Source organism: Cavia porcellus, unplaced genomic scaffold (genome assembly GCF_034190915.1).
Source record: "Cavia porcellus strain 051 isolate PalLab524CR breed Dunkin Hartley unplaced genomic scaffold, mCavPor4.1 scaffold_1, whole genome shotgun sequence".
NCBI lineage: Eukaryota > Metazoa > Chordata > Mammalia > Rodentia > Caviidae > Cavia > Cavia porcellus.
In genome coordinates this window covers 115992744-116015578 of record NW_026947484.1, presented here as the reverse complement: position 1 = coordinate 116015578, position 22835 = coordinate 115992744, and the positions used below count along the sequence as shown (strand labels likewise).

Here is a 22835-nt window from a genome sequence, read left to right as displayed (position 1 = left end):
TTGTCATCTTTGAAATAGTTGTCCAAATTATAAAATTAAAGCATATAAAGTGAACATTCATACAATAATCCAACAAAAGTTCAGTAATATGGATTTCCATCCTACACACTTAAACATATATGCAGTTATATCCCTTAGACCACCTTCCTTTCCTCTCTTTTTAATAACAATTATACTTTTTGGGTTTTTTTACTCCCACAATTTTTATTATTTTTTGGAGAGAATAAAACCTAATGTGGCTAAACAAAACAGAGTCAGTTAGAACAAAAGGATGGGCATAGTACATGATGTAAAAATAGAATATCAGGTGATCTAAAATGGTTACCTTGTGCCTCTTGCTATTTTTTTTAGAAGGTTGCCTACATCGTCAGGTATAATAGAATTGATCAAAACAGTACAAAACAAGACCAATAAAACCTACACTGGAGACCTTACAGGTTTCAAAAGAAGATAATAGTCAAACCATAATGGGCATCTTAGTGAACCTTATTGCCTTCAAAGTGGTTGCCTATATCCTCAAACTTGATACTATCAAACAAAATAGAATATAGTAAAATCTGATAGAACAAGATGGGGAGCACAGCTAACATCTTTATCAAACACCTTTTCAAAAATTTTAATGGACAGTATGATCATTTTAAACCTGAAAAGGGTTTATAACATGTAGCATTTCCCTGAACAATGCTTTGGGAAGTATTACATTAGACTAATGTCACAAAGTGAAAAATTAATAATTCTATTTTATCTATTTAATTATTTATTTAGTTTTTTGAGACAGGATCTCACTGTATAGTTCAGGCTGCCCCTGAATTCACTATGCAGCCCAGGCTGGCCTCTAACTTGTGGCGATCCTCCTGCCTCAGCCTTCCAAATGCTAGGATTACAGGGGTGCACCATGTTTGGCTAATAGTTCAATTTTAATATAACCTTTAAAAAGCAAAATAGTTTTAAATTGACCTAGCAGAAAGTTCAAATGCAAGCATATAAAAATGTTTGTAGCAATAAGAATATTAGAAATATTAGGCAATTAACACAATACAAAAGTTTAGAAATTTAAGTAAAAATTGAACCAAACGATGTAAAACCAAAGTGTTTTAGTGCTCCCCAAACTGTGAAATACAAGATTATAAGATTTTGATAAAGCACATGCCATCATCATTCAGGAATCGTTTACCATTGGAATGGCACCTATAAATTTTAAAAATGGTTCCTTGAATAAAGCCTTTTTTCTGCTTATTATTCCACTGCAAAAGAAAAATTATTATTTTTATAATAGTTCTAATTATTATTACTTCCAAAATATAAATGATCTTTATAAAAGAATTGGTAATTTTTAAATGTTACTTATTACCAAATGGGTGAAAATAAAATATATCTTTATGATCAGATAAAGCTGCAACAAATTATGAAAGATTCTTCCTATAATTTCTGTTTTAAAAAAGATGTCTATCCTACTAAGATTAGTCTACATTACAAAGCCATTGGCCATTACTAATAAATAATCCTAAAATATGAAGATTAAGATGAAGTACATTAAAGACCATAACAAGTTTCCTGGAGACTCCTTTTAGCAGAAATACATGAATCTATACCTATTTTGAAAGATGCACAAAGAGAAGAGATAAATCCAATTACAATGTAGCTTTCATAGTAAAGAAACATTAATTTTTGAAATAAAACTGCCATAATACATACATAATACCTTACAACTGGCCAAATATTAAATATTAGTATCTAACAAGTATCAAAGATCTCATATATAGCAAAGGCTCAAAAATATTTACTTAAAGAGAAAGTTAACCTTAAAATAACTATTTTACAAAAAATGATGAATATTGTTAGGAGCATAAGGAAGTTCCCTGTATCATTCTTGTAACATTTTTATAAATTTGAAGAAATTTAAATAATGCTCAAAAAACTTTAAACAACTTGTCACAAAGTGAAAAACATTAAAGTTTTATAATTAAATTTTAAAATTGAATATCCTACTACACTGATTATCTATTAGAATTACAAACTGGCTCATTCTACATAACTGTCTACTTGTCAAGTCATCATCAATTAAATGAATGTACCACCTTTTCTTGGCTACTACACTGATTATCTATTAGAATTACAAACTGGCTCATTCTACATAACTGTCTACTTGTCAAGTCATCATCAATTAAATGAATGTACCACCTTTTCTTGGCAATGCTTTTTCTTTGCAGGTTACAAAGTATTTGCGAAAATGAAAACTATGATCTATACAAAGTTGAAAATTTCTGGCTTATAAAAATATTATTATTCTTTTCGATTATAAAAGTATAAAATCACTACACCTGAATAAAACGGGAAAACTTTTTTTTCCTTTTTTTTTAAAATCGGTACCGGGGATCGAACTCACGACTGCACGCTTGCAAGGCAGGTGCTTATGCCACTGAGCTAAATCCCTAGCCCCTAAGGGGGAAATTTTTTAAAATAAACAAATTTTTACACTGTTACTATACGAAATTCCTAATTAACATATGGCTAATTTTATACTAATACGTACTATCATATTATTCACAATGGATGCAACTTGTATATCTTATAAGCATTATAATTTAGGAAATTTTATTTTTATCAATAAATAAGGGTTTTAAAATCACAAAAGTAAAAAAATTTTTACAAATCACATTAAATGTTCTGTCTCTGCATTAACTCCCAGCACACAGAAGAAATAATTTTTTACTCTGACATTCAAATTGGTCAATAATAATTTCTTTATTAATGAATAAAAACTGAATGATTACCTATAATATTCCACTTGACATTTCTGAAGTTTTTAAGTTCAAAATTATCAAATGCAGTGATTAATAATATATAGAAAAATTCTAATGAGAAAATATAAAAAGAATTGGGGAAGCACAATAGTTAGCCTTTTTTTTTTTTTTTTTTTTTTTTTTTGTCTTTTTGAGACAAGGTCTCTCTATGTAATTCAGCCTGGTCTTGAGCTCACTCTGTAGCCCAGGATGGTCTCGAACTCACAAGGATCCTCTTGCCTCAGCCTCCCAAGTGCTGGGATTACAGGCATGAGCCAACACGCCCGGCTCCTAATTTTTTTTTCTAATAAATGTGCTCAATGTAATTCACAGAAAGGTTTTGGTATCTTTCTCTGAATTATCTTATTAATTTCAGCTATTCAATTTGGTCACTTTTAAATCTCAATTATAGCACTTGTTACACTGCCCTTTAATTTTTGGTTACATAGCTCTAATTCTTCGTGAAGTCTCAGATAGCAAGGCTTGACATAAAATTTCTTCCGTTCACTAGTGCACACACACACACACACACACACACACACACCCCACCACCACCACCACTACCACCAGAATCAAGTAGCATGGTGCCTGACAGACACATGGGAAACAGGTGGTTAGAACTGTTTTAAGAACAAATACATAATTTAAGCATCCTTTACCTAATTTAGAATCTACTTTTTGCTTACAAGGACCACACTTAATGAAATAAATTAGTATTTTATACACAAAGGAGGAAGGTGAATGGATACATACCTTTCAATGAGTGTCCCATTCTGAATCATCCAAACATCACAAAATGTTCGAGATACCAGCATAATAGCAATAAGTATCAAGTATCCTGTCTAAAATAAAGCAATTACAGTAAACTAAATGCATTTTAAAAAGTTAAACAGATATAACTTGATAGAGATGTTTGATTTCAAAATTCAAAGCTTTAAAATTAGTCTACATCTCATCTAAAAGCAATTTTAAAATCACAATATAAATGAAAAGGGCCTTATAAATTGCCTCACCCATAATTCAAAAGTGAGTCTTAGAGAGATCAAATGATTTGCCTTCACAAAAACAATGAAAAAAGTTAAAAATGTAACTAATATTACCTTGAAAATTTTTTAAACATAGAATTTTGACAATGAAAAATAACAATGGATGCTATATAGACAACTAACAAATATTAAAGCATATCTTTCTTCCCGAGTAAGATACATTTGTTTCGATTTGTTAGAATATCTCTAATAGTGGACCTGTCTTCGTAAGGGCTTCCAACTGAGCTATTAAAGTAAGATTTATACATAAAAAATAACAAGAAAACAAAAACTTTAGGAAACTGTACAATTATATATCTAGAGTAGCAAAAGACAGTTATGGTGTTAGAAATATGTTACACTGACCAAGGAAAATAAAGAAGAGAATGAAGATAATAGGTAAGAAAAATGATAGGCTTAATGAAAAACAAGTATCTCCTATGAGGTATGCTATATCCAGCAGAGTTTAGAAAATATAAAGTTTCTGTAAACTTCTATAAAGTAAAAGAAAATGTTAAAGGTGATGTTTAGAGAATGTTACTTAAGCAACGCTGTATAAAGTAGGTTACAAAGAAGAGATGAGCCAACTGGGCGACTAGCTAGGAGTCATTTATCTCCACATGAGATAAAAATCCTGCCACTATCTCCTTCCCCCACCAAAATACACATTCAAAACTGATCTCAAACTTTCTAAATTGGAAGAATATGATAGCATAGAGGCTAAAGTTAGGGGAAAGGAACTGACTGGGGCGAGAGATGCATTTATTGCATACTATGTTCAAAGTTATTGAAGGGAGAGATGCCTAGTTCTAGTATTTGTGTAATTTGTGAAACAAATATAGTTTTTAAAATGGTGAAAATATTGGAATATAGCCCTTTCAGTAAAAAACAAGGCAAAGTCATAAATATAGAAGTATAACGTGGAGCCACAAGAAGACATATGCTACCACATATGTTTTCCAGTTAACAAGCAAAAAAGATACCATATTCTTACATTACCCCATCATCCCCAAGGTGGGCTTTCACCTGGAAACAGAAGAACCTGTTGATTTTAATGAACACTAACTGTCCATACTAGTTTAACTACAATTCAATTTTTAATTCAAACCTGAACAATGGTCTAAATCTTAAATTAATTACTGACATGCACTTCCTGAAAATATTTAAAGAAACAATATACCATTTTGGAAATCTTAAAAATGTTAATGAAATATAAAAAGCAATCCTCAAACATATTCATACCAATGTGTCATTTTTGTTGCTGTTATTTATTTTTTATGACAGGTTCTTGTTAGTCCAGACTGGCCTCCAACTCACAACTCCTGTTTCTGAGTCTCCCAAGTGCACCATATTTAGTTCGCTGTGACTTATTAACATCTCAATGTAATAAAAATGTTTGTCTTTTAATTGACAGTATTTACAATGAAGTAACAACCCTTAAGGAAGGTGCATTGTAACAATCTAGTATTTCACATGAAATAGAATGAAATAGTATCCTATTAACAGGATAAAACCAGTTAAGAACTGGCATTGAACAAAAGTGCTTTTATGACAGGTAATAAGAGACAAATATATAGAAAACGTGATCTTTTAGCATAATCAAAGTATTAAGATTTGTTTTTCTGACTTCATGAACCATGAAACTTAAAATTACAATCTTGTAAGACTTACCTCTTTACAAAATGTTCTGGGGATCAAGATTTTGAGAATCCGCATAAGCCTTGATAAAAACACCTTGTCCACGACGGCTCGCTCTTTTTTTCCTTCTTTCTGTAGTTAAAATAGTTTCTTTTTAAAATAGTTGTAAAAAATAAAATTGTAAAAATTCCATCTAGATCAATATAGACAACTATTAAGATGGACACTGCATAAAAACAACACAGACTTTCGTAACTCTTCATATTCCAACATGCTTCTAAGAAAATAAGATACTAGAAACTAAATAAGAAAGTGAGAAGTTCTGGAACCACCTTAAGTATCTGGGAGAAAAACCTGTGAGCAGAAGAAACAGCACATTCAAAATAACAAGGTGCACACACATGTAAGATACTTCAAAGACAACAAAACAGCCACTGGATGGAGCTATAAGAAAGGCATAGTAGTGGATGAAGTCAGAAAGACTGCTAAGGATCAGTCGAGTGCTTATTAATGTCTTCTTTTATTGCCTGCTTCCTGATTAACAGAAGACTTTTAACATGAGGCTTAAATACAGTGAAGCCACAATATTATTTGGGAGGAATGAAAACTGAGAGAGTGAAGAATAAGGAATATCAAGCACAAAACCCCAGTGCAAAGAATAAAACTGGTGTGCATGTGTCACCGAAAAATGCTAGAGCAAAAGAGCAACAATGACAGAAGGTAAAAAGACAGGGAGGTCTGATGAGGACACAGCCTGGAGGCCACAGAAAGGATTCAGAATTTATTTTCACTGCAGATAGATTTAGGATAACCTTATCTCCTTAAGAGATTTCTTTATATTCATTGGGTCTATGAAAATATAAGTACAGCCCAGGATATAACTGAGCGGCACAAGGGCCTGCCTGGCAAGTATGAAGTCATGAGTTCGATCCCCAGCACCAATAAAATAAATTAAAATAAAATAAAAATACAAAACCATTTGTAAACATACAGAAAAAGTGACATCAACAATCTACAGGAGAGGCTATTTAAGCACACCTTGGAAAAGGCAAGAAGCTTCAGAACTCCTTTCCCTCCTTAGCCTTTCTGTGACTCCTGAAACTAGACAAGCTTACCTGATTAATGGCTATGCTCTTAACAAGTACTCAGAAACTGAAACTTCAGTGTAAATATGCTTTAACTAAATTAATATCTAACTCAATCAACTGAGTAAGAAGTTTTAATCCTCAATTTAAAAATCTACCTTCTGTAAGTTAGTACTTTATATATTTAATCCCACTAGTCACTGAGTTTGATTCAGAAATACAGACCAAGAAAGGATGTTTGGAGTCTCTATGTTTGCAGAGTTAGAGAAAGAACTATCTAGGTAAAAATCAGCTCGTTCTGTAACTGCTGGTACAGAGATTCAGGATTTCAGGTCTTTCAGAAAAGCCCGCAAACCACCTACTACTAAGTTATGGGGCCCGCTGTACTTCATTCACACATGTATGCCTTCATCCAATCAACAAATATTTACTTGATCCAACTATTCCACCTGACAAGGATATACCTGTAACAGAAAGACTAAAAGGCCCACCCAGTCCATTTTGTTGCACTAACCTATTGTCTTCAAGCCAAGATTTACAACACAACCTAAAACCTCCTTTTATTTTCTCAAGCTAAGAAAATTTTCTTCCCAAGGAAGAAAAGTCTAAAGAGTATACAATAAACAGTCAGCACCTTTAAAAAAGAAAAAAAAAAAAGGTTAAACTTGTACAGTCACGTTTTCCTTCCCGCCACAGCTTTCACTTTACCTCACCTGTTGTTTATACATACTATTAACAGACCAAGAGCTCAGTACCTGGCTCCATGTTTAATTTTAACTCTGTGTAGCACATTTCTGAGGAGAAATGACTGTCTTCTACCTTAAACAGAGGAATACCAATTTCTCACTACTCTCAAGAAATGATGCAGTGCAAACCATTAGGAAGGTTTAAAAAAGTTAGGAGAATAACTAACGCACTTTAAAGTGATAGCAGTTAATTGGTATACGGTTCTTCCTGTAAAGAATTCAACTGCCACTGATTCCTATTTTTAAACGGTCTGAAAGCTAACTAGGTTTTCATTACAATCCAGTTCTGAAGGGGAACTATATTCTTCTAAAGTCAATCTAGCATTTTCTGCAAAGAAACACCTGGGCTGGAAGGTTGGCTCAGAAAAAGCTGACTTACAGAAGATACAGCAAGCTGCTCTACAATATTCTTGATACATAATAAAAATCCACACATGAAAACCAATCCAAATGAGAATAGCATACTTACAGAGATAGCACATTTCCTAACATTACTATCCTTCTTAAGAATTCATATTAATTCAAAATTGATTTTTCCAACTTCTACCCTCGCCAATATTTAGACATTTTTTTTCGTACTGTCTCTTCTTTCTATAAGAAAAACGTTCTTTTTATAAAATCCTCAGCCTTGTGCACATAGGCAAGCACCCTGCCACTGAGTTACATTCCCCAGTATACTTTCCCAGGACTTTTTAAAATTTAAAAACATTTTGGTGATAGATGTTTAACATGGAAATTATAAGGCAAAAAAACCTATTAATAAGACCATTAAGAAGTTAAATTAATAAATAATAATAAAACCGGGAAAATAAAAGTAACAAGAGGCAACAAAATTTAACAGCAATGAAAAATTTCTATTGACATATCAATCGACTTAGAAAAGATGAACTATAATGAGCTGAAAAGAACACATTTGAAGTAACATGCTATGGTTCTGACAAGAGTGTAAAAATTCCTGAACATTGTGGAAAAAGTACAGATGTACAACTATCATGAATTATCTATGAAAAATGTAGACTATGTAATAAAATTACACAGAAATTTATATTTAGGAACTTATCCTAAAAATAGCAGATATTTCTGCATATATGCTGAGCCACATCAGTATAAACAGAAATAGACTCTATCATACTATAAAACTAAAAACAACCTAAAAGTGCATCAATATTAAATTATGTTAATTTATTCCATTAAAAAGTACACTGTAAAAAAAACTATTCATATCCATATAACAGAATACTATATAGTAGTTACAAGTGAATTTATAAAACTTTTAAATGTATAATATTCCTACTTACACTGTTTATGGATATACACATACATATCCAAAAATATAAAAATATATACAGGAATACTTATACCGAGCACAGCGATTATACATTTTGGATTGTACAGCATGTGCTACATTGAAATTAAGTGAGTATTTTAAATAAACTATATTATTTTCTTTTTAAATTTTATTCTCATATTTAGCATAATGTAAAATATAAAAAGCACTCCTTACTTCTATGAAAAATAAACAATTTCATAACAAAATAGAAAATAACAGTAGTTAAAACACTGTGTACCATAATCTTCTATAAAAGGTCAAACTATTATTCAGAGTACAAGTCACAGACAAAGAAAAACTTACATAGAAGAAATAATCTGATAAAAAGTACAAAACTTTCTCTTCAAGGAACTAAGAGAAACCAGTAGCATAAATAATACAGGCATATACAGTATATTAAAATATTTTTAAAACAACGGAATAGATAATTTGGGAAAGTATTTGGACTTTTCCCTATTTCATTTAATCCAACCTCAATTTATCTTGTTCATGCTATACAACCTGTGGATAAGTATATGCTAAAACAAAATTGTACAGAAAAATAAGAAGGAACGCAACATAAATGGAATGAGTATCAGTCTTACAACTTATAGATATGATGACACACAGACTATATATATAATTAAAATAACTAGTGTCTGATTACTCAGATCTAACTTAGATATGAGAAATCATGATGGCAGAGATATGCCAGAAGACTGGACTTGAGCATACCTTGTCCATTTTTCAAACACTGGGAAAGAAAGATTAAACTAAAGAACAAAAATTTTGATGCCAATATCCAGGATATTCAGGCATTAGACACTAATATAGAAGACTAAAAAAACTTAAAGAGACACTAAATCACTAGAAGTCAGTATGAGTTTACTAAAAATAAGTCATAGTTCATTATTCTAATTTTCTCCTTTTTTAAAGATACTGCATTAGTACATTAGCTGACATGTACACTGTGAACTCCATAGGAGTATTGACTAATTTTTATAAAGGTCATATATCTTGAGCCAAGAACAATACCAGGCACAATTAGGTTCAGTAAGTATTTGTTGAAAATCTGACAATAAATGAATTAATAAATTAATCAAGATTTTAATGTTTCTGATTTGGCGGCCTTAATAGAGAAATAAGGACTATATTTTGCTACAGTTGGACATAATCAGTTGACTAAACCATAAAATAACAACAAAACCCCCACAACAATTAAGAGATAGTCCTTACCTAGCCAATACTGTCAGCAATTTTCAAGAAGAAAAAGAAACCAAATTAAACTTGTTCATAACACTGTACTTCACATAATAGAGTGTGAGAAATGCATTAAAAATTACATGAATGTTGCTGGCCATGGTGGCACACAACTGTAATCCCAGCACTTGGGAGGCTGAAGCAGGAAGATCCATGTGAGTCTGAGGCCAGCCTGGGCTACAAAATGAGTTCAAGGCTAGCCCAAACTGCCTACTGAGACGTTGGCTCAAACAAAAAAAAAAAATTACATGAATAATATTTTTGAATCCAATAAATTGACAGGGATAAATTAGTATTTGAAAGAAATCAACTGGGATACTCTGACAAAGTAATTGTATTCCAAGATAAATACTGAAGAGGAATGAAACCATACATCCACCCCAAAACTGGTATATAAATGGAAAAAACTGAATAGAATATTATATACTTTATATTTGAAATGTCCCCCAAAAGCAAATGTGTGGAAGAGTTGGTTCCCAATACAGCAATGCTCACATGTGGGTCTTCAGGAAGGTGTGGATCCTGAGGGCTCTAACTTCATCCATGGATTTATCCATTGAGAGATGGTGTAAACTTTAGGAGATGGGTCCTCGGTGGAGGAAGTAGGTCACGGGGCCCCTTCTCCCTCTCTTTCCCCACTGCTTTCTATACCACATGACTCCCAACAGGACATTCTCCCTCACCAAAGCCCAGAACCAAAAAGTCAAGTGACCATAGATGGGAACCTCTGAAATCACAAGCCACAATAAATCTTTCCTTTTTTAAAAACAGGTATTTCATCACAGCAACAGAAAGTTAACACATATATTGATATAACCTAAATAAACTCTGAAAAGATTATGCTAACTGAAAGAAGATAAGGTATAAAGGGCCACATATTATATGACTCTATACGAAATTATCAAGAACAGGCAACCAATAGAGACAAAGTAAACTGGTAGCTCCTAGAGCTTGGAGGGAGAGGGTGATGAGAAGTGACTGCTACTGGGTAACAGATTTTACTGTTGATGAAAATCTTTGAAAACTAAGACAATGGTAAGAGCTATCCATTGCTAATAACTACTGATTTATGCACACAAATGGATTATTATACTAACCACTGAATTATACAATTACAATTGTAATTATACAATTAAATGAATACTATAGTACACAAATTATATTTCAATGAAGCTATTTTAAAAAACACACCAACTGATAAACACAAGATATAAGGTATCTATCAACAGAGCTATTCACCTCAAGACTATAGTTAATTAAAATTTACTTAATGTAAACAAGTTATAGCTAAATAAGTAAAAGCAACTGTAAGCTGAATTTTAGTAATATAATAGTATTCATATGTCATAGTGCAAACACAGTCTATGCTAGTCACATCTCACTAGGACAATTATGTTCTATTCTAAGCATAATGACTAGAGAAACTAATGCAAGTCCAGAAGAATGCATGCAGAAGTGAAAAAGGATAAAAACCAAGTCACACGAGAACTATTCAAAGGAAAAAAGATTGCTTAGCATTGAAGGCAAAAAACATTTAGAAGACACAACTATCTTCAAATATATATCTATTAGATAGAATGAATATTCCTGTGTTGCTATAGACAACAGTTAATCACTGGGAAGCAAGATAAGTGAAAACTAATTGATCATGAACTAAAACTAACCGTTATGATTTCTTTACAACAGTCCTCTCCGTTGAATAAATAGATTGAAGCAAATACTGAAAGATACCTGTCAGAACTCTTATTTCAGAAAGAAATTTCTATAATATATAGCAGATTAGAAGTGATATTTTTAAGTTCTCTTCTAATTTTATGATTTTATTCTAATTCAAAATTAAAAACCAAATAAATGCATGATACCCAAAAGACATGATTTAAAATTTTACCTCATTGTTCTGTAATGGTGGTTTTCCACTTTTCTTACTGCAGAAGAAAAAAGAGAGAGCTTTACTTTATTTGCAAAGTGTTATCATTACTATTACTCTAAAATGTTAAAAAAATATATATAACATATTTTTCCAAATGGATTTCCTTTTATAATATCCTACTGAGATACAACATGTTCAATATCATGTTCAATGGCCTCTTTACAGGGTGAGTACCCTTTATCTGAAAAGTTACTCAAGAGACATTCCACCTGTGCTAAGTATTATTTACAGAAAATGATCACTAAATGACAGCTACAATTATTATGTAAGAGACATTGTCTCATTTTACAGATGTATGTTATAAATGCACACACATACACACTTATAAACACTTTTATGGGAAGGGGTGGGTCTATTTCTCTATCACTGAATCAAAGTTTGACCATATGAACTTCATTGGCCCATGGGACATTAGCAAACTGATACAAACCAAAGCTAGAAAAATGTTTGTACTTCAGGCCCTCTCAGTTGGAGGGTAGCCTTCCCCAATCCCAAGGGCTATCCCAGCTAGTTTCCTAAAGGAATGTGTCATTCTCATATTACAAATAAGAAAACTGGCCTAAAAGAACCTGAGGTTCATGCCAACTATTAATCCATGCTACTCTCTTAAACAATGTTATTAACAGGATTTATAATTTTTTACAATATACTTTTTTTATAATATATACTTTTTTAATACTTTATAATATACTTTTTTATAATATACTTCCATGATACCCTATTCTTCTATATAACATTTATCACATTTTAAATTTTTTGTTTGATGCATATTTCCTTCCAGTAAACTAGTTCCATGGTGTCAGGAGCTTCTGCATATTGCTTTCTCTGCAGCTGAGGTGACAGGGTGTTTAGTATATAAAATGTGTATCAGGAATCAACGCTAGTGAATGGAAGGAAGAGAAAGCAAGCTTAGACAGAATGCCAACTGTGATACAGACCAAACAAGATTTCAGCCAACTAAATGAGGTTCTATAATGAGTACTGTGCATCAGTCTTCTGATGGGCTGAAATGTCCTGCCCTCTGCTTTGCTCAGCCTACAAATCTATACTGTCCCATGGAGGTCATGGGCATGTGGGGTACCCTGGGCACCTGAGGTAAATACTAAGGTACGGGGAGAGGGAGCTGACTGGATTCTACATTCTCACAGAGAAGCAATAAGTCCTTCTTTAAGAGGAATTTGAGTGGCACAGTTTCCTGTCTACTATAGAGGTCAACCTTCTATGTTGAACACCTTATGGAGCTCCAACTATCTGCAGAACAACCATTTTCCTCTGTTTTCTTTTGTCTTTCTATTTTTCTTTTTTTGTTGTTGTTTTCACACAGTCTCACTATGTAGCAAAGGTTGACCTTGAACATATAGCCCAGGTTGGCCTCAAAGTCATCTTCCTGCTTCTGCTTCCGCCTACCAAGTGCTGGGATTATGGGCATGCACCACTATGCCCAGCTAGAATGAGCATTTTCAAGTAAGATACAAGATCAGCAAACAAGGCTAGAAAGCCAAACTTCAATCCAACAGATGATATCTTATTTTCAAAAGTGCTTAGAGGTTTATTGTTGTTTACCAGTTCAACTGTACTACAAGACTGTATCTCTTTCCAAACTGTTGTAAATTCTACAACTGTCTCAGAAAATGCCTTTTAACAACATAAACCAAGAATTTAACAGTTATTTTTCAAAACAGAATGGATACAAGAAAAAAAGTACTGAATGTATCTAATCATCAGGGAAATACAAATCAAAACTCCAGTGAGGTATAACCTCATCTGTTAAGACTGGATATTGTCAAAAAGACAAAAGATAAGTGATGATAAGGATATGGAGGAAAGGGACCCTTTCTACGCTGTTAGGGATGTAAGTTAATATTGCCAGTATAGAAAACAATACACACAATTTAGACAATTTAAAAATAGAACTGCCACATGATCCATCAATTCCACTTCTGCATACACATCCAAAGGAAATAAAATCAGTATCTTCAAGAGATATCCACACTCTCATGTCCACTGCAGTGTGATGTGACTGATGTTGGGAGGTGAAGCCTGGTAGGAAGAGGTGGGTCCCTGTGGGTGCGGCCTGCCCTTACTCCTCCACTCCCCTTGACCTCTGTCCACTTCCTCCCTGCTCTACCGCCAACCGTCTCTCTTCTGCTATGCACCTCCTACTACACCACTCTGCCATACTGCCCAGGCACCTGACCACGGACTGAAATCTCTACAGACTATGAGCCAAGATAAACCTCTCTAACACTGTGGGTGTCCAGTATTTTGTCTCAGCAACATGTCAGTAACTAAAATTCTACAAAAATCCCAGAGAACTGATAATCCAATGCTTTTACTGTTCTAGAGCATAGATAGAAAAGCTTTCAAATTACTTTTGCTTTTAGGAAACCACTGATACCAAAACCTAACAAAAACTGAACAAAAAAAAGCTACAGTCTATCCTTATATATAATACAGTTTTATTTTCTTTCAACTTTCAGGCCACAATTATATACTGTTTATTCAAAAATTAAATATTTTATAATTAAAATTTTAAGATAAACATATAATCACTTCCAGAACAAAATCTGAACTCCATAATGTGGTACTTAAGAACTTTATGATATGGATCCAGCCCTTCTTTCCAGACCGATCTGACACTGAGCTCAAATGAAAGTTACCTTACTGTATCAGGTTAAACTATGTGAAACTGAAAGTACCTGACCATTTCCCATTATAAAATGTCAATTCCACATCTCCTACCTAATACTATACTCTTCCCCCATCTGTCTTTACATGCTATACTTGCTTAAAAAGATTCTTCCTCAATCAACCTTTCAAATTTGTACTTGTTTTAAAACTCAGCATAGGGTTTCTCGACACAGTGTCATCTCTTACCAGGCTCCCTAAGATGCTCTTTCCTTACATCTTTTGCCCTGATGATATCTAATTGAAACTCCTTCCAGTCTTAAAACTGTGCTAATCAGGACAACAAATTACTCTACATGATGGCCCTGTCTTAGAAACCTCTGCTTATTCTCTCCCCTCAACAGTGTGCATTAGCAGGTACCCCTTGTGTTCCTTCTGCAGTCAATCTATGCCATCTCTGCCCCTCATCAGCCTCTTAAGAGCAGGGACCAGATTTTGTTCATCTATCACTAACACTTAAGACTACGCCTGGCACATGGTAGATAGGTATTGTTGCAGCTTGGCATAACGGATGCCATCTTGTGCTCTGAATTTGACATAGAAAAGTGAAAAATTACTCAGGGCACAAGTCTCATGAGAAAAGCAAAATGAGCTGCACCCACAAGAGAAAAACATTAGCTTGCTCAACAAGGAAGCAAGATACAGGTATCAACCAAAATTAATGTAAGATTCTAGCTACATTGTTTCCACAAGATGTCTTGCTTTGCGGTTTTTTGCTTTAAATGCCCCATAACCCTCCAGTTTGGGGCCACTCGATCTGACTTTGAAACAGGGGTCTTTGCGAGTGGTCACTGAGCTCTGCTAAAAAAATCCCAAATTTGTCAATTTGGCTGCCTGGATTCCGATATTGATTATGAAACCACTTCAGGTACATCTGAAACTTTTACCTTGTTTTGCCTAAAGTAGGTTACCCTTATGTTAGTGAATTTCCTTTCAAAAACTTCTTTTTGGGGGCGGGGGGTACAGGGGATCAAACTCACAACTTTGCATTTGTCAGACAGGCAGTGTGCCACTGGGCTAAATCCCTGGCTCCTTTTGAAAAACTTAAAGGGAGACTTTTAACTGAATCAAATCAAGATTTTGGAGTTTGTCAAAAAAGCGGAAAGATCTAAGTGACAAGATACCAACCAGTTCTGGGCAACAGTCCGGAGCCAAGGCAGTAAACTGAAAGAAGTGAGTAAAAGCACTCCGTGGACAAGCAATGAAGAGTACAAGGGTAGCAGCTTTTTTCATAAAACACAAAGGATAAGACAATTTTCAAAGGTACCATTTCAAATAAATGCTCAAAAGTTCAGCTACATTTGAATCTACTTCAAGGGGAAAAGTGGTAATTGCCATATCTACATTCCTCCTAGTATTAGAATTTTTCCAAATTGCATTAATGTTTTATCTAATTTTAAGGTAATCATAACTCTATACTAAAACACTCTTACTTGGAAATAAATTACTTGTTACTGACAGGTAAAGTGCTTAAAAATATACCACTTGCAAACAAGATAAATTTAGAAAAATTCTCAAACTATTCCCCAATTAGCATAACCTCATTTTGCTTGTACCATGGATCTAGAACTGGACAAATTAAGGCCAAGAGTACAAAGTCAAATTCTAACACCAATATCCATACGTAGGACCACTTATGCATTTTTTTCTAATATTCCCTTAAAGCAAGCATACACCTAAATGTAATTCAACAAGTCATTTCAGGAGCCACTAACGTATGTACACGTTCTAATTCAAAACTTCAATTTTTCTTTATTGTGTCACAAATCAAATCTCATTCTTCTAAATGCCCTCAATAATAGCAACTTTTTATCTTTTAGGGGTGTGAATTCATTTTTAAAATGCTCAAAATCAGCTGAAGTCATGTGATAAAAGCTAGATTATTATGTCAAACATTGATATTTGTGATCCACTGGAATTATTGACTATCTTAAAAGTATTGTTATGGTGAAAAAAGGGAAAGACAAAGGAAGAAAGCAACAAGCTGATGTACAGTACAAAGCAATGATAAGAAAGGTTTTAAATGGGCAGATGCATAAAGGACTATATTATATACTGCCTTTATACTATACAATATTATGGTTTTATCTGCATAAAAGATAGTTTAAAAGGTAATCTCTTGTGCTTTAGTTTCCATTTAAAATAAGCCCACTGGTATGGAATAATTAAGGAAATAGGCAATGTAAAATAAAAAATTGAAAGCAAAAATTCTCTAAACTTTTATTAAGACCCTACAGTATACTACAGGCCCAACAAGTACATCCAAAGGGATTGAAAGATTAACAGGAACAGTACTTGCCCTTGAGGACTTTACAATCTAGCTAAAGAAAAATGACTCACAGACAACTATATTATCAGATAAGTTATTAAGATCTAAGCAAAGTGCTTTTAAGTAAAAGAGCAATTAATATCAACCAAATGAAGGAAAAGTAAAAGTTTCATTCCTGAAAGGATGTGAAAACTAAACTGAAATCTAAGAAATGAAGAGAATTTAGGATATAAATGATAAAAGAATATTGTATTATACACTAAGAGAATATGATGAACCAAAGAACTTAGAGGGCAGACTTTATTAAAGGAAAGGAAAACAGTCCTTTCTAGTATGATATGCAAAAAAAAAAAAAATAGTAGTAGTATTCTTTTTAGAATATTAAGTCTGTTCACACCTAGTTATAGTAGTACTGGTAGGAGATTTCCTGGATTAGAATCTGAAATGTACTGTGCATTAGTCTGTGGCTTTGGAAAAATTATATAATCTCTCTGTACTTTGGTACTGCCACCTAGAAGATAAAAACAGTAGCACCATTAGTTAAAAGATGTATGGTGCTTATAACAGAGCCTAACACATGGTAAAGACCCAAAACACGTTAATGGCTATTGAGAGTGAGAGAAACTGACTCTCATCTGTAAAAGTGGGGGTAAAATACTACCATAGACAATCCCTGCCTTCAGTGAGAATACGTAGGCACCCACATGATTATGCCTACAGCGGACATGATGAACATCTGAACAAAGGAAGTGGCTATGGGAATGGAAGGAGAGTAACAGAAATTACTAGAAATGAAAGGGAACAGCAATGAGCCAGAACTGAGAACTGATAGAAATGACAGGGAGGGAAAGACAAAAATTTAAAGAACCAGATAAAGATTTGAAACAGTATTATACGCCCTGAAAGCAAAAGCATTTTCTTCTGCCTCACAAATAACTTGTATCCAGGGTAAATATAGAACAGTGACTCCTTAGCCCCAAGGAGTAACAGTAAGGCCAGGAATATAGCTCAGTGGTAGAGCACCTGCTCAGCTGGAGCAACCTTCAGTACAGAACAACAAAAAACAGCAGAGAAAGTATTCAAGGAAATAAACACTAGATTCGTAATAAACAATTCCCATGCCCCAGTTAGATAACTATACAGAAATGATCAGAAGACAAGATGGGGGAGAGTGTCTCAATGTAACTTCATTGGCAAACAAAACTATAGAATCTGAATTTTGAATCTCACTTTTATTAAAATGTTCTACTAAAAATTTTTTAAATATGCTTTTAAGGAACTTGGCTTAAACTGTTCCCTAACTGACCTTGCATCCAGGGACCTAAAAACGTAAACTTTGCTTTTTAAAGAAAAATATGTTTAATATAAGCTCAAAATTACTCTGAGTAGTAATTTTAAATAAAATGTCTAAGCCAAAATCCAAAATAATCAAGTACAAAGAAAACTATATTCTGTAACCATGATCCAAGAGAAATTAAAAAATCAGAAACTGACCTAAAAAGATTTTACATGTCAGAATTCCAGACATATCCCATAAAACAATGCAGAGTGTACTTTTAAGAAATTCATTAAAAATTTTAGGTACTTATTTTTAAAATACAAAAAGCAACACTGACCTAAAGTAACATTAAATTTTTTAAAATTACAAAATTGATATTTAATATTTAATATGGTATAACTCTGTATAGCTGAATTTAAAAATAGCACTATAAAAAATCTATATAAACCAAGAAAAAAATAGATGATGGTAGTGTTCTAAAATCCTTCTACTCTTTAGGAGGATGGGGTGTGGAGTGTTAGTAATGTTTAGACTTGAAAAGTAACATGCTTAAATTTATAGGGTAACCAGTAAAAAAAAAAAAAAGAGTAACTTCCAAACTTACTGAGAGTATAAAAGTAAAATAATAGCAATGAAAAAGTACCTGCCTCATAAGTGAAATGAGGCAAAACCAGCAAAGGAAATGCCAACTCACAAAGAACAGAAGGAAAAATCTGTTCTAAACAACTGAGTTTGGGAGTAGTTTATTATGTAGCAATAATAACTGGCATAAAGGTATATGTGTATGGAAGTTATGGTTCAAAGAAAACTGAAAAATATTTTTAAATGAAATAGATATTAAACAAAATTTACAAATTTACAAACAAAATTTACAAATCAAAAAATCTGTGGGATCCAACTATAGTAGTACTTCCCAAAGATCTTATAACCTGAAATGCACACATGGGAAAAGAAGACTGAAAACTTAAAATCTATCCCAGAATGTTAGAAAGCGAAATTAGAGAAAATAAAAGAATATAAATTGTTATGACTTGTATCTGGATGTCCCCGCAAAGCCTCATGTGCTCATAGCAGGGCTTTTCAGAGGTGGCTAGATCTAAGGTGAGTGAATAAGTGTGTGATAACTAAATCGGTTTAGCACGATTTCCAGTGTGGATAATGGATGCCCCACTCTGGGTGTGGATGTCACCAATCAAGAAGCTTATAGCCTGGATGAGTACTATATAAGGGAAAAAGAGGGCAGGCAGGCTCACTGCCTGCTGCTTTTCTGCTTCCTGACATCTCGCCATGGACTGTTTCTTCTATATGGTGCCTCTCCGCCATGCAGTCCTGCCTTGGAGCCAGCTGACAAAAGACTGAAACCTTTATAGAGTGTGAACAACAAACCTTTTCTCCTTTAATTTGTGAGTGTTGGGTGTTCTGTCCAAGGAATGAGAAAAGTAACTAAGACACAAATAGAAGTAAAAAAAATTAAATAAAATTTTAAAAAGACAATAAAGTAAAACTAAAAATTGGATTTATGCAAGTTTATAAACTATGGCAAGACTGGTAAAAAATAATGCAAAATAAACATTAGAAATTAGTTAATAGATCAGAAACAAAATCCCTACCAGTATCTCAACATGCTTATTCTAAAGATTAAAGACATGTAATACAAGAGTTGATATCTAAGGTACATTTCATACTTTGTTTATAGTATTCACTGCATAAGGTAAGAATTCCTCCACAAGATTTATAAAATAGTGCTCCTTTATGAAAATAGATTAAATCCTTTAAGATTAATGGCAAAAAAATCTCATGACCATTAAGAGGATTCTAGAAAATTGGCTAACAGTAATGATATAGCTTTTTTAAAAAATTGGTTAGACAAAGAGATACAAGTAGTCCTAGACATTCAGAAGGCTAAGACAGGAGAATTATTTAAGCTAATGAGTTTGAGTCTAGTCTGAGATACATGGTAAGACCTCATTTCAAACACACACACACACACACACACAAATACACACCTGCCTTTTAATTATGAAATGATTACAAACTTACTAAAAAGCCACTAGAATAAAACACACAATTCTCCTGTTCCTTTCACCTAGGTTTCCCAATTAACAACTTACATTTATTTATTCTCTCTTCACATACAACCACCATTTTTTTCTAAGCCAGGTGAGACTTACCTCTACTTTGGTGTTTATTTTTTTTCTAAAAAAATAAGGCCTTTCTCTTGTGTAACTGCAGTATTTTACCAAAATCAAAAAATCAACACTGATATGATAATCTATAAGCCTTATTTAAATTCCTCCACTGGTCCCAAGAATATCTCCCACTCTGCTCAGTCCCACACTTCCTTTTCACCCTGCTCATTCAAGCACAATTGGTTACATTAAGTAACCAATTGGGTAATTTCCTGATTTAATCTTTTTGGGTATAAAATAAACGTGAATATTTCCTATAAAATACATTGATTTTCCTTTCTTAAAGGTAATAGATCAATCTTTTGCAATTAACTTTGTTTACTTAACAGTATTTCTTGGAAATTATTCTCTCATTCCATAGAAAGCATCTTTAGTTTTATAGCTCCAAAGAAGCCCATCTGTGAAAGAAATAGTTTATTCATACATATTTTATATAGAAGTATTTAAGCTGTTTTGAATAGTTGGCAATTACAAACAATGCTCCAATGATGACCTTAAACATCATCAAAGCCTTATCTTCAGTGGAACTGCTGGTTCAATAGGTAAATGCAAAATTTTGTCAGCTACTCCCTTCGGCAAAAAGGCTGTTCCTCTGTATTACCACTGGCAATGTGAGAATGTCAGTTTCTTCTCAATCTCATCAAAAAGTATAGTTATATTTTTAATTTTCTTCCAATATAAAATATGAAACAGTACCATAGTATAAGTTTAATTTGCATACAAAATCTGTTGGGCACTCTGCTCTGATGCCCATCATCCTCTCATCATGGCTTTCTATCCTTTCTTTTGCATCTTTTTTCAAATAAATCATCTTCTGTAAAATGAACAAATAAGTCTGCCATGTTAAATTACTCCTTGAGTAAAGTCAATCGTATGTTTAAAGATCATTTATATGTACCAGCCCTTTGTGCGACACTGCAGATATATTTCACAAGTTTGCCATTTAGCTATTAAATGTCATTAAAAATTTTTTTTTCAGTGGTAAGGATTAAATCCAGGCGCTCATGCACTAAGTATCCTTTGTTTTTACTTTTTGAGACAGGGTCTTGCTCAATTGCCCATGCTGGCCTTGAACTTTCCATCCTATTGGCTCATCCTCCCAAGTGCTCAAATTACAAGCATATGTCACCACACCTGGCATTAACTGTCTTGACTTCATGGTAGAATTTTAACCACACATAAGGTTTTCAATTTTATATGTCAAATAACCAATATTTTTTATCACATCTAGATTTCTACTCACATTTAGATTTTTCCCTGCACCCAGGTTTAAGAGGAAGCAATGCATTTTTCTGTTTTCTGGAACTTGTAAAGTTAAATAGATTAGGGATTTTTCCTTTTTTTTTTTTTAAACTTTAAAGAGATTAAAATCAAACCAAATGAAACAGAATAAAGCCAAACAAAATAAAACAATGAAAGTGATAGAGGACTTTAAAACAAGATAATAGGAAATCAACTATGTTTAGCATAATACATCTTGCTATCTTCAAAATAGCTGCCCAGACCATCACACACAGGCACATAAAATGTTTTCTTTTTCTTTTTTTGTGGGGGGAGGGGTGGGGAGGGGAATTGGGGATTGAACTCATGACCTCGCACTTGCCAGGTAGGTACTTACACCATTGAGTTAAATCCCCAGCTCAGGCATGTAAAATTAACAAATCAATAAGAGAACTAAATTGAAATTTCAGGTATATAACCTCTAATTTCTACTATGTCTATGTCTCCTAAACTTGTTCTGTGTGGGCTGGAAGTCTGAGATTGTATTTTGTTCTTTTGTCTTGACATTTTCCTGTATTTCCCTAAATCAACCCATTGCTCCTGAGTGCTTCGTGCATTGGCAGCCAGTCCCTCGGTGTAGGGGATTGGGCTAGGCATCTGCATTTCTCTGATCTGGGGGTCCTGGAGTGGTAGGAAGGTGCAGGACAGCAGTTCACTGACTTTCTTCAGGCAGCAGCAGGACCTTGGGGCATGGCTTCTTCTCTGAGCCATATGTAAACTCACCGGATCACCCAGAGCCTCAGAACATGAATTCTTCTTCTGCCCAGCATTGGGCTCTAATTGCTTTCTAATGAATTGACTGTTACATTTCCAAAGTTCTGAAATGGCCAACAGACTCTAGAAAGACTTCTTTTTAGGCCCTTGTTTAAAACCAGCAGCTACAACAAACTGCTACCCTTGATTCAGGGCCAAAATACTGATTTATTCTTATATATAGCATAGATCCAATTTATCCTGTTTCCAAGGGCTGTCTAGTTATTTTACCATCATTCATTAAAAGTCTGACATGAAGGGGATGATTCTGAATCTCTCTTGAATGCAGGATACCACCCACCCAATTAGACTCAGCAACTAGGAGAGCAAAACCAAAAAGCCACAGACACGTTATATGAGACGAGTAAATGGGCAAAGTATTGCTGCGAGTCCCAAAATATGAATAGGAGGTGATAAAACACCAAAAACTGTAAGATTTGAATGGTAGCAGTATCTTCAAAAAGAAACAGGATATAGCAATAGACATGGGGGAAATTCCAAAATCACTAAATAAACTCACTGGAAATATCTTAACAGACATTTATGAGTTATCTCACTGGAAATATCTTAAATTTGAGAGCAGCTGCTAAAACTGAGAGG

General features: G+C 33.5%; 1 protein-coding gene and 1 non-coding gene across 4 annotated transcripts in view; both read right to left on the bottom strand.

Moving 5' to 3' along the window:
- Abcd3 (ATP binding cassette subfamily D member 3) overlaps positions 1 to 22835 on the bottom strand; it is a 75103-nt gene that overhangs the window by 40627 nt on the left and 11641 nt on the right. For 2 of the 3 annotated variants that reach the window (XM_063254560.1, XM_063254566.1), the window contains 3 exons: positions 11735 to 11771; positions 5480 to 5578; positions 3537 to 3625 (listed from right to left, as the gene is read on the bottom strand). In XM_063254560.1, the coding sequence (XP_063110630.1) occupies positions 3537 to 3625; positions 5480 to 5578; positions 11735 to 11771 (225 nt within the window). Of the gene's footprint in view, positions 1 to 1174; positions 1245 to 3536; positions 3626 to 5479; positions 5579 to 11734; positions 11772 to 22835 lie in introns of all 3 variants that reach the window. The other variant, XM_063254562.1, reaches the window with a different exon arrangement.
- Positions 22258 to 22394, bottom strand: LOC111754343 (small nucleolar RNA SNORA2/SNORA34 family). The gene has a single exon (XR_002789046.1). It is a non-coding gene; the product is annotated as a small nucleolar RNA SNORA2/SNORA34 family (small nucleolar RNA).